Source organism: Dermacentor albipictus, chromosome 6 (assembly GCF_038994185.2).
Source record: "Dermacentor albipictus isolate Rhodes 1998 colony chromosome 6, USDA_Dalb.pri_finalv2, whole genome shotgun sequence".
Taxonomy (NCBI): domain Eukaryota; kingdom Metazoa; phylum Arthropoda; class Arachnida; order Ixodida; family Ixodidae; genus Dermacentor; species Dermacentor albipictus.
This window is the reverse complement of record NC_091826.1, coordinates 70,371,275-70,384,733: the sequence shown is the minus strand read 5'-3', so window position 1 is coordinate 70,384,733 and position 13,459 is coordinate 70,371,275. Positions and strand designations below refer to the sequence as shown.

The following is a 13,459-nucleotide window of genomic DNA, read 5'->3' as shown; positions in this document are numbered from 1 at the left end:
AAGGCTCTCTCTCTCTCTCTCTCTCGTTCACAAGTGAGTCGCGAATCCGATTCATTCTTTCGCCGTCCCGCACCAGTGTGGACGTAGTAAGTCAGTCGAACGGATGCTTGGAAACCCGATAGCCGTGCCTCAGTCGTCGGGAACTTAAGCGGGGGACTGAAGCGAAACGACGAAGGCGGCTTCGATCCGAGAGCTGTGTTGGGGGAAAATGGTTTAGGGTTAAAAAAAGAGTAATGCGATAGATTTTTTTTAAAGCATGTATTTGGACAGGATCAGTCAGTAAGGGACATTGGAGATATTTAGATTAGGGCATGCAAGCGGCTTGCATGCCCTAATCTAAAGCTCTCTATTACGTGGTTATCGAAAGGCCATCAGAGGGAGTAGGGAATAATATTGCAATTTGTCCTTCTGCCAGCAAAACGGATTGGAATATATATATATATATATACTAGTGTGCCAAAGCTGGGCCTGTAGCTAATGCAGCTTCGGCACATAACATGCGTAGAATCCCAACAATCCTTTGAGACGGATTAACGCTGCGCAGCGGATATGGGGACGGTATATATTCATGGATTAGTGCCACAGCGGCTACTGCAGCGATATTGTGCCAAGTTCCGTGGCGAGCACATAAGCGTTCGCATAAGCTGTCACGCGTTCTTCCCATTTGCAGCTGCTGTTAGGCTAATTTGTCTGTTCGTCAATTACGACTGGCATCGCGATGCGTTGCGTTCACCGTCTTCGACAGGCCAAGCTGTAGACTGAGATTGACGCCCTGGCGGCCGTGATTAGGGAGCAGACACCGCGAATAGACCTGGAAGAGAGAGAGAGAGAGGAAGCCTTCGCCCGAAATGTAAACGCGCGCATGCAGCCATTATTGCTCCGCGCGCGACACGTGATCATCACCATGCTACCGCCAGAATGTCTGGTGCCGGCCCCACTTGCAATTATGCCTCCTATTTTCGACCTCCCATGCGTCTACAATAGGCGACTTGAAATTGCGTGGAATTGTTTCGGTTATCGAAAACCATACCGCGCTGTTATTTGTTAACGCATATGGGAACACTTGACGTGGGTGTGCAACGTCAGCTGCTGCTGTTCTTTCGCTAAAACGAATCTCAAGGCAGGGTGGAGGAAGAACAGCAAGGCATATATGCATCAAATTTATTTATTTATTTATTTATTTATTAAACGTTGGCAACTAGCGCAATACGTTGCCGATTTCTCCACAACGATAAACTGTTAAATGACTGAAGAGTGATGGTGAAGTAAGACATTTCAGCCATTTAGCAGTTCGCAGTCAAACACGAGGCTGTCAATTTAAATTAAATGCATAAATAAATATACATTAAATGAAATAAATAACATAACATTCACATTCCTCATTGTCTGACGTATGTATTGTAGAAAAGTAGAAAACTGCAGTTCTATAGTGCTCACAGACACTTCTCAGATAGTCACTTTAAACAAAGAATAAGGAATCATAGAAATTAGTTGTCGCACGCTGTTGCAATAACAACTGAAGGATATCCCACGTCATCAAGTGGACACAAATCACGCTAGTGCGCCTTACTGAGAATGTGACACGAGGCACAATAAGATATACCAGCTCGTGGACGCAACTTCGAAACATTGACCTCTTGACCTCTTTTTGTTGTTCAGGTATGAACCGCTTCTGTGCCGACCTGAAGCTCATGCTAGGACACGACATCGGCTGGTACTGGAAGGCCAGCTGGCTCGTCATCTCGCCTTGCATCCTAGGGGTGAGTTTCATATGGCCTGCTCCCTTCGTTCACGGACAGCTGGTGCAAACTCACTGATATGTAGTAAGATTGACGGCGTTAAGATTCGCGGCGTTAAGATTGACGGCGTTAAGATTGACGGCGTTAAGATTCGCGGCGTTAAGATTGACGGCGTTAAGATTGACGGCGTTAAGATTGACGGCGTTAAGATTCGCGGCGTTAAGATTCGCGGCGTTAAGATTGACGGCGTTAAGATTGACGGCGTTAAGATTGACGGCGTTAAGATTGACGGCGTTAAGATTGACGGCGTTAAGATTGACGGCGTTAAGATTGACGGCGTTAAGATTGACGGCGTTAAGATTGACGGCGTTAAGATTGACGGCGTTAAGATTGACGGCGTTAAGATTGACGGCGTTAAGATTGACGGCGTTAAGATTGACGGCGTTAAGATTGACGGCGTTAAGATTGACGGCGTTAAGATTGACGGCGTTAAGATTCGCGGCGTTAAGATTCGCGGCGTTAAGATTCGCGGCGTTAAGATTCGCGGCGTTAAGATTCGCGGCGTTAAGATTCGCGGCGTTAAGATTCGCGGCGTTAAGATTGACGGCGTTAAGATTGACGGCGTTAAGATTGACGGCGTTAAGATTGACGGCGTTAAGATTGACGGCGTTAAGATTGACGGCGTTAAGGTTGACGGCGTTAAGATTGACGGCGTTAAGATTGACGGCGTTAAGATTGACGGCGTTAAGATTCGCGGCGTTAAGATTCGCGGCGTTAAGATTCGCGGCGTTAAGATTCGCGGCGTTAAGATTCGCGGCGTTAAGATTCGCGGCGTTAAGATTCGCGGCGTTAAGATTCGCGGCGTTAAGATTCGCGGCGTTAAGATTGACGGCGTTAAGATTGACGGCGTTAAGATTGACGGCGTTAAGATTCGCGGCGTTAAGATTCGCGGCGTTAAGATTCGCGGCGTTAAGATTGACGGCGTTAAGATTGACGGCGTTAAGATTGACGGCGTTAAGATTGACGGCGTTAAGATTGACGGCGTTAAGATTGACGGCGTTAAGATTGACGGCGTTAAGATTGACGGCGTTAAGATTGACGGCGTTAAGATTGACGGCGTTAAGATTGACGGCGTTAAGATTGACGGCGTTAAGATTGACGGCGTTAAGATTGACGGCGTTAAGATTGACGGCGTTAAGATTGACGGCGTTAAGATTGACGGCGTTAAGATTGACGGCGTTAAGATTGACGGCGTTAAGATTGACGGCGTTAAGATTGACGGCGTTAAGATTGACGGCGTTAAGATTGACGGCGTTAAGATTGACGGCGTTAAGATTGACGGCGTTAAGATTGACGGCGTTAAGATTCGCGGCGTTCAGATTCGCGGTGTTCAGATTCACGGTGCAGAGGCTCATAGCGCAAAGATTTATTTAGCGTAAAGATCTTGATTACGGTAATTTAGACGAGTGGGAATCGGGCTTTACCGATTTTCAGATTTCAGTTGTCGAAATTCGGAATACATGTAAGGTCACTATTCTGCAACCCGCGCTGTTTAATAACCAGCGGACTTAGCTGGGAACCACCTACTCTGTAGGCTGCTTACCTGTTTCGCACTGTGCTTCTGCATAACTTACCGCGCATATTTCTCATTCCTTCTTTCTCCTCTTATATCTCCCCCCCCCCCCCGCAGTTCCTATTCATCTACGGTCTAGCCCAGCACAAGCCCATCACCTACGACGATGTCGTGACATACCCGTCGTGGGCCGACGGCGTTGGTTGGTTTCTGGCCCTGCTGTCCATGGCGCAGATCCCCATCTGGGGCGTCATCGTGTTGCTCAAGAACTGGAAGGTATGCGCTCCCGTGACAATGGGCTTTTCGTCACCGTAAGCTTACAACTCTCGTGCCGTGCCTTCCGAAATGCTCAGAGGGATTTTTCTTTTTCGATAAGCGCTGCGACGTTGAACTTCTTGGTTGATAAAAGAAAATTGATAGAAGCGTTCGCTGGCACTAAATGTGACGACATTGTGCATAGCGAAAAAAAATCAGTTGTCGTGTTCATGCTCTTTTGTTGTCTCGTAAACAAAAAAACCTGCATGCATGGTGCAGTCTGCAACAAAGGAGGCCTGTGACCCTCTTTATCTTAAAAAATGATGACACGATCGAGTTTTGTTGTGTGTGTCCTTTTAATGTGTGTAGCATCCTGGAAGCTTATTCCGTGAAATAACACGAATGGAAACGCTTTAGATTTTCCACGAATGCTGCACACAACGCTCGGACAGCTTGCAGCACTCTGCCGGCGTTCGGTGCGGCGTTTTGTTTTTCCGATTTGTCACGCACCCAACATCGTTAGTCAATTGCTCCATGCCAAGCCCACAGGTTTCGAAGAATTACACATAAAACGCGAGCAAGGGCCTCAGTAACATGCCAACTAAGAAGTAAAAGTAGCAGTAACTCTTACATAATAATAATTTTACAAAATCTAACATCAAGCCCTTTCGAAACAGCGCGCGCCGAACTTAGCACCGCAAACCGACACTACACTGCGTTCATACATTTTTTTGTGGTATCTAAGTATAATGGTTGAGAAGCTGGCTTTTTCTTTTATACTCTAATTCTGTCACTAGCCTTGATCACAAGTGAGCGTGTTGTGAACACCGCAGATGAACAAACAAGGGCGAAAGCGCAAGGCAAGCCATAACGCTGTGCACATGCATAAACAACGCTGAATCCTCGACGCTTGCCCCGTACAAGTTCTTCGCCTGTTCTGCGCCATCGCCTTTGTTCGAAGCAGGCACATATAGAAGAGAGCAAAATGACAGCTGGAGAGATTAGCGAGATAACTTACCTTGTTTGGTATACCCTGCACGAGGAAAGGGCACAAGCGTGCGAAATAATAATGAAAGAACGAAATAGGAAATATTACGCAAGCGTTCGGTCACAGTCCGTCGCATAAGGCTATACCGTCGTTGAAAAGCTAAGTATGAGTTTTAAAGCCTGCCGCGTCAACGTCTGTTGAGACGAGAAGGCTGGCACTCTGCAATCAGGAAGCGTATATATTGACCAACTAGCTCTATGCACGATTATCTTGGAACATATGTGGCGCGGATGGTAATAGTTCACTCTTCAAATGTTATGCCCAGTCGGACCTCCTTATAGAAATCATATCCGAGTCAAAAACTAATTTCGTTATATCCGATTTTTTTTCGTTATGAGCATATATCTGTTTCACGCTGACGTCGGTCCCGGAGGGGAGGGGGTATTTTCTGTGTGCGCGTTACTTTCGGGTCCCTCATATTCAGGTTTGAGCGTATCATGTCTTCAACTGTCTTCTCGTGTTCGCCCTTTCCGCTCACAGAATCCCAGAAAGGCCTTCCAGCCAGACCGCAAGTGGGGCCCGGGAGACCCCATCGAGATGCAGCTCTACCGCGGCCAGGGGGGCGGCGTTACGAACCTCGGCTTCCAGAGCCGCGACGCCTACCACTACTGACGCTGAACCAAAGAATCTCCCTCCGTGTCCAGTGGCGCCAACTCCGGCCCCGCTGGCTCTGGCATGCAAATAGGCTCAAGCAAGCGACGTTGTTTCGAAAGCTGTGCCCCTCCCCCCCTCTTAGGGCATGGTTTTGTCGCAGAGCAACGATCATCATCACCCTTGCGCCATATTTCTTTCCTTATTGTACATTACTGCCAGGAACGCCCATCGGCGTGTTATACGCGTTCAGCAGCCTTCCTGGCCGAAACGTACCGGGCGCACATCATTGAAGCACACGGGAATGCACGCGCACAAGATAGATCACGGTTGATGGCGATCGGAAGCGTGTGAACAAGAAATTGCGTTTGCTTTGCTTACCGCAGCGCGTTTAGCACTTTACTGTCAGGAACCCGTATGGACCTGCTGGCGTCCAGCAGCGTTCCTGGCAGGAAAGTAGCGAGCGCATGGCGTTAAAGTATAAGCAAATGCACTGGCAATATTGATGACGGCCAATAGCTATCGCAAGATGTACACGAGAAATGAACATTGTTGATGACGGCTGCTGCTGTGCGACAAAGTTACACCCTAAGGGGTGTAAAATTTATCAAAGTGCGAGTGTGTTCGCAAGATGTGGGACCATCACGAACTGTAACATTGTTGCCCACACCGGTTTTCGCGCCGATTTTATCGACAGACTTTCGCGTTCTTGCGCGCCGAGACGCCTGACTGTGTGATTTTATAACAGAACTCTATGCGCGCGTGCTTCAATGTGGCCGTTGAGGGCTTTTTTGTACATAGTTTACAGAGTGGAAGTGAACGTGTTTTGCTAAGGTTTTGCTATAGGGTACCTCCGTGAGGTCACCTACGGGTAAGCAGGCTAGAAAGAAGAAAAAGAAAGAGGGATGTCACGTGGTAATTCCGTCCTTTTTTTTTCGTGTACCTGACTCTCCGAGGTGACTGCATACCGCTTCTCGCATTGCATTCGGCAGCCGAATATAGCATATGGGCGTCTTTGCTGTCGTCACGGTTTCACAGCGCGACAGGAGACGCTGAGTAAAGACAAAAACCTGAAAGGGGACAGGGCGCAAATGATTTCGCAGCACTGAATGCGCGCACACACAATTTTTAAATAGAGCTATTGTTCGATGCACGTTTTTTACAGTGATACTTTTTACCCGTAAGCTCCCTCCCCGTAAAACACTGTTCCGTGAAACGTGCCTTATGTGAAAGTTCCTTTCCTATGAAGCTTAACGCCGCAAAGCTCTTCTGCGAACGCATTTTCGCGGAACCCTTTCTGCAACTTAATCTTATAGTTACGACGTTCGTTGGGCCGACTGACCGGTTAGGCTTAACTATAAATAACAGGTATTTTGCAGGTAGCAAATGCGGTGCTGGTATGTAGGGCACCCCTGCGCGGGCGTACAAGCCTCGGAGGCGGTTCTGCGCCTGCGCAGTGGCAACGAGCTTCTTATCGGATGCTTTCTAACCGGCGCCCTATGTCAGGAGCCCGCTCAAAAAATTTCATAAGTTCTCCCGCTCAGTCGGTTCTCGTCGTTTCTCGTTACGCTCAAACAAGTGCCCACCGTGAGTCATGTAGTCACGTTTTTACGCGTTCTGTGCGAGCATACGAGAGGTCGCTGACCCGCATTACTTAATTCTGCAGCGACTTGCCTCGTGATCACAAATCATTTCCTTCCAAGTATTTTTTTTATTTCATTCATCCATGTCATTTAGTGTACTTAGGTGTGATGTTTTATGCGCATGGGGCGTTGCACAAACGGCGAGGACTTGTAATGCCTTGTCCACCCTTGACCGTTCTGTCCTAGTCTGTGTTTGCCGCGCTCAAGCCGGTGTCAGCGCTTGTAGTGATCATTGTAGTGATCATTGTAGTGGTCATTGTAATGGTCATTGTATAGTGGTCATTGTAGTGGTCACTTGTATTGCTCACCTGTGCTTCACCTCCTAGTGTGTTTTCTGTGCGCTCGTGTTTGTTTTATAGCTACGTGAATTCAGAATATGTTTTTAGTTCCTTAGTGATATTTTACCTCATTCATTAGCGAAGTCGCTTTTCGATGAACACGTCATCATTCACGATAACCTATCAGACGTCGACCCTGCAAAGCTATCCACTGCGCTGCTGTTTGTCCGCGCTGCCGTATGTGGATGTTAATGCATAAAAAAACCTTGTCGTGCTCAAAACTAAACCAGACGGCTACTTTAGTTGCGTTGGATCGCATCGAAAATGTTGTAAATTGAAACCCGCTACAGCGTTTATATCGGCGTTCTGTGTACCCGTATCGCCATAGTGCGAAAATGAAATAACCACAAAGCGATTGTTTCGCTTGTAGCAAAACAAACGCGATTCCGTGAAAACTAACACGACTTCGTCGTTGTGTCGACAGTGCACGGCATTTCGCCAACCCATATGCGTTGTTTTTAGATTTAACAATGTCCTTTCGCATGCAGGTCCATGCGATTTAGCAGCTATGAATCGAGAATATGCTGTGTGTAAATAGGTGTAAGATAAGCGTGTGTATTTACGTATTTATTACTGGTGCTTGATTGCCCTTTTTGAATGAATTTTCGAAGTAAATAAATCTGGAGTGTTTTTAAATAAACTTGTGTGTGTGTGTTTTTTTCTTTTCTTGAGTTATATCAACGAGGTGTCTAGGAAAAACAGGACTGAAGACATCGATATAAAACGAATTAAACCTATATCAGCTTTGAATCTTACGGGTCGTTTTAATGTTTCCTGTTATTTATTTATGCAGACAAACGCAGAACAAACAATACGAGAGAGGATCTTTAATTACGAGCTAACCTCACAGGAAGAAATAAACATGCACACAAACAACAAAGTAGACGGCAAGGCACAGGACGCAACTTGTGCCTCTCGTCTATATATCCCGTCTTGCGCGCTTTTCATGCCGACTAGCTTCATTTCTACCATAATATTACACGAATATTTGCGTTTGCAAATTTGAACTAAAATTCGACGCTATAGCATAAGTAAAACTATAGCTGTTGCGTTACATCCTGAATTTTTTTCGGCAAATATACAAACTGTAATGCTGCACTTAGTGCCAAGCCTGCCCGCCCAGCTGCAAACTGTGCAAAAGGAAATTAAGAATTCGCCAGAAAACATATCTCACGAGGACTGCCGATGGTAATGCGATTAGCATCCAAATGACAAAAAATGCAGAGAAGGCATCGATAGAATCGGAGTCCTTGCAAGCCCATGTAACGGAACAATATAGATATAAAGGTTTTATGACAAAAGTAAAGATGGAGATCAGATTGTCAAAATGTTAGACGATGATAGTTGCAGTAAGACCCGATTAGCCCAAGCAGGCTAGGTGACAAATAGTCAAGTAGGGATGCCAATAAACATCATCATCTGTAATCGCATATCTTGTCGGTGTTGGAAGTTAACCAAAGGTCGGTGGACCGGTTGGCTTTGGGGGCCCACAGTAAAACTACAAATCAGGCAGCGCAAGCTGTTTAGGCTTCTTTTGAAGTCAGCGAAGCAGAGGGCAAAATTAGTATCGAATACAGACTCTAGAATTCAGATGAGAAGAAGTGGGTGTCTAACGTTGACAAATATCTCTACCCCAAAACCGTGGACACAGAATGGAGGAAGGCGTCAAGAAAGTTGGCGACTGAGTACAGGGTTATTGAAAGTGTCGACAGACCAATAATAAAGTGAGAGAAACACAGAATGTAAATTGTATACGCACATGATGGAAACAAAAAAAAAGGTCATGGATATTTACAAATGCGGCAAGAAAGAAATCGGGAGGGATAATCTGTACGATAACACAAAGGACAGTGCTTTGCTATTTGAGGCCCGCCTCATGGTTGCCTGAGAACAAAGACATACCGGAGCAAATGTTCGCAAAGGGATAAGGCTTGTGTCTGCTGCAGCAAAAGTCTGGAAAGGGCTCGGAACATCGTATAATGGAATGTTAAGATATTCACCCAGCGATATACGCGTTGCAAATGTTCGCCTTCCAGAAGCGCTGGGATTCAAAATGGACGGAAGCATTAACTGGTCGGCAGTCTAGATAAGCAAAAGACGTTTACAATATCGGCGAAAAAAAAAAGCAGGGGTGAGATTGATAGAGCATCAGTCGTTGCATAGGTAACAGTACAATAGACAAGAGGTTTTATTGAATAGAGAAAATATCAAGAAGAGGTAAGCAATAACGCGAGAAAATTGATAGAACTGGAGCCGTTACAAGCATAGGTAACTGTACAATATCTAGATAACTGTTTTAATAAACACCCGCCGTGGTTGCTCAGTGGCTATGGTGTTAGGCTGCTGAGCACGAGGTCGCGGGATCGAATCCCGGCCACGGCGGCCGCATTTCGATGGGGGCGAAATGCGAAAACACCCGTGTACTTAGATTTAGGTGCACGTTAAAGAACCCCAGGTGGTCAAAATTTCCGGAGTCCCCCACTACGGCGTGCCTCATAATCAGAAAGTGGTTTTGGCACGTAAAACCCCATATATTATTATTATTACTGTTTTAATAAACAGATAAAAGATCAAAGAGTGATAAGCAGTATGCTGGACTGCTATGCATATATATAATACCTGGTTAATTAAACCAGCCTAGAGGTGACTATTTGTCGTCAGTCCGTTCCAAAACGTGTGTCAATAGGCGTCATCAACATCATGTTTCCCGCCCCCTTTGAGTGAAACGCAGGGGCTCCCTGCGGCCATTGCGTCGCATACACTGAAGGTCGTTCGCGATGGGTGGCAAGGCCAAGGGCCAGCCGAGAAGGCCGGTGGATTCATGCGCGTTCTCTTCCCGCGCCTAATGTTGGAGGTCGCGTAATCATCAGTTTCCGATACTCGGCGCACTTGAAACGGTGCAGCCAGCGGCAGCGCGAAGCGGTCGCTTTGGGGTATTGGCCTCGAGCTCCACCACTGGAAAAGCTGGCGCCACCGTCGGCGTGACGTGCTAGGAGGGATCACGTGGACACAGCGGCCGCGTCGGCTGCTTCGGGCGCGCCGAAGCGAGCTGAAAACGAGCTTAAATTTCCTCGTACGCTGCGGTTTTCATTTAGTGGCGAAATTTTCACGCTTCGAGTGTCTCCTTTACAACGCTTGAAAGCACTACAATAGGTAGTGGCTGCCTTTGAAGGCGCGCAACATGGTAGGCTACTGCTCGGTGCCGCAGGGCCGGACGCACGTAACGGAGGCCGGTGTCAGCCTTATTCACACGTAGCCGCAGGACAAGAAGCTGCGTGAAGCTTGGCTCGCCAAACATAAAACCGGCAAATAGTCATCGGCTACAACTCGGGTATGCAGCAAGCACAGACGCGAGGGAGATTTCTGCTACGGCACCCGGTCTGCGATGTTCTGAAAACGCGCACTGAGACGCTCGCCCCGAGTCCGCTGCCCGACTAATGTCATGACGGTTTGGTCTATGAACTTGTCGATGCTATAGATACTGGCAAGTTCAGTGGAGTGGAAAGGCAGCGGTAAGAAGCACATTTAAAGAAAGCATGGCATATGGTCATGTTTGTGTTATGAATTAATGCACTGGATTACAAAAAAGGAGCAGCGGGAAATTGCACGCTGAGAATGCCGATAAACATACAGTGCGACGCAACTCGAGAAATAGTATTGAAAGTTAAAGAATTTAGAAGAAAAAAAGATTGAATCGTCGCGACGGCACATCACAGTCCCGTAGGCGTCGAAGTCTCTACAATGAAATTATTTTTGAACAGCTCTGATAGCGCCCACGCAACAATGGTTGCTTGTATACTGTCAAATGCTCATATTCTGCGGCCTTAAGCTCACGGCACGGTGCGAAAACGCGCGCGCGCAGAAAGCGAAACAGTGCGCGGACAAGCATGCAGACGCGCAGTCGGTCGCTGCGATTCTGCGCGATCGCTGCATTGAGGCTTCGTTCTATTACGCTCCATTTAGTTATACAAACACTATAAGAACATATTTCACATAGTTTGCTCTCAGCGTTTACCTACCTTTCACGCAAGAAGCCGGTTCGGGAGACTCCATTGCGGCGACCGCGCGCAGTGGCGTTCACTGTACGTATTCGGTGAAGAGATAGCGGCTGTAAACGATTGTGTGCTTTCAGTTTGACCAAGATTATTATTTAGACAGTAAGAAACTTCTCTCGTTTCGAAAGTACTTACAGCAATGTCCGGGAGAGCTCGCGCGTGGTGTTTTCAGTGAGCGCTGACAGCAAAACCTATGAGGAGCGCGCCACGTGATCCCTCATACTACGCCAGCGAGGCGCTTCCGATAGAGGGCGACTCCGTAACTCCTCGCCGCCAATACAAGCGCAAGTACGCACTCTCCGCTGTCGGCGCTCTTCATCCCGCCTGTGTCAGCTCGAACTCACCGAGCGACACCTGTTCGTCTTTGTGCGCGTGTGAAACCGTGCAATATTTACTCAGTAGACGTATGTTTGCTGCAACGTGTGCGGAAACGGCCTGCGCATGCGCTGAGTTGCCGGCGGCCACGGCATCCGCAGCCGCGTGGGCGATCTCATTGCGCTTCCGAGGGGGTACCCAGGGTGGCGTGAGGTGGAAAAGGGCTACGCTCGTCCGCGGCGCCAGCTCCTTAGGTCCGTCCGCGGTACCAGCCTTTATTCTATGGTACCAGCGTGTGTGACTCGGACCTCTGCTCCTGCAAGGGGCGTTGGCCAGTGGCTACGATCTGTGACGCTCCCTTGGGTGTTGTCGCCATTGACACCGGTGGCACGATTTCCCCGCCACGAAGGGCCGCTCTCGTCGTCGGTGGAACAAAAGCGCAAGCAAAGCGCAGTGCCGCGCAAGACGGGCTGTGCGGCGGCGATGGCTACGACACGGCGCCAGGGTAGCGCGCGTCGTCTGTATGGAAACCACGGTGTAAGAATAGGTTATGGAAACAAAGCGCGCTACTTACAGCACTCTCTTACTAATATAAACCTATACCTATATAATCACCTATATAATCCTATATAATACCTATATAATCATAACACGAAATATTGACACGCGAAGTGAAAACACGTATAGAGCTGCGCTCAAATTTCGCATTAGTTTCGCAGTAGTGAGTATCGTAATCGTCGGTAAATTTATTTATCACTTCTTTTCATTAACACATATTCAAGTACCATGAACGTCACTGAAGAAATTCAATCATGTATCCGCGAGGGTGGAGATAATTATTTACGAGGGACCAAGGAAAGATGACCACATGAAAACGCCTTTTCGTGATGTGCTTTTCATCTTGTGGACTGCCCATAGTTCATCTGTTTTCTTTTTTTGTTGTTGTTGATGATGTAGATTATTATGGGGTTGTTCATGGTGTAAAAATAGCTGATTACTGAGTAGTACTTATGCATAGCAATTATCTGTATTTATGACCCGTAAGTTTGTAAAAGATTGCTAATCATTTTTGTATTGGACCGGTCAGGCTATCGGTCCAAATTTATCTGCATTATCTTTTCCTAATCATATAATATAGTTTACTTTTTGATTGATTGATTGTTTGATTGACACAGTCTAGAAGGACACCTTAGGCAATTTGAAGGGAAAATTACGCAGTTTTCCAGTTCATTCAAAACGTGAATATGTCAGTGTCGAGGACCTCTTCGAAACTTTGCACGACTGTATGTCACTGTCTTACAGTTGTAAAACTGCGTCTGAATTTCTGCTTTTCCTGCTACGCACCAGCTAAAGGGTCAGGTGGCATCGCTGCACTTCTATCCACTCGCTCTTCGGCGTTCGTTCTCTTTGGCACCATTTGACTATCGTTCAACTAGCTTTCGATATCTCGACTTGTTTTTTTTTTTTAACATTTCACCTTCGGTAAACAAACCTTCATCGGTCCAGCAAAATTATGTGTCGGCTTGTGTGCCTCACGTTTAAGTTATGGAGAACTGCACTCGCTGCGTTTGTGTGTATTTTGTAAATAAAAATCTCCGCTGTAAATGTTTGACGAATAGAAAGAGAATGAATATGACTTACCAAGAGGGGGCATTGGGCTTCAGGTGAAAGCATGTTTGCGACACACCACTGCACAACATTTAAAAGTGGCGCCAAAGTCGCCACTCGTCTTCGTAAAGCTATGAAAGTAAAACAAAACCCCTTACTTCAGGTGCACGCTTAATTGATTGCATCTACGGAGCCATTATTTTGATAAATCATAATGATAAAACAACTTGCTTCAAGCTCAAAGTTTCTGTGAGCTCCATCGAAGAGAAGCCGCGCCAACATCGACACGCAAGA

General features: G+C 46.9%; 1 protein-coding gene across 2 annotated transcripts in view; it reads left to right on the top strand.

The window, feature by feature from the left end:
* The window catches only part of LOC135910485 (sodium-dependent proline transporter-like), a 65,043-nt gene extending 57,216 nt beyond the window's left edge, over positions 1-7,827 (top strand). For both annotated transcript variants that reach the window (XM_065442523.2, XM_065442525.2), the window contains 3 exons: positions 1,660-1,760; positions 3,430-3,588; positions 5,096-7,827. In XM_065442523.2, the coding sequence (XP_065298595.2) occupies positions 1,660-1,760; positions 3,430-3,588; positions 5,096-5,227 (392 nt within the window). In that variant the 3' untranslated portion in view covers positions 5,228-7,827. The remainder of the gene's footprint in view (positions 1-1,659; positions 1,761-3,429; positions 3,589-5,095) is intronic.
* Positions 7,828-13,459: the final 5,632 nt, after the last annotated feature.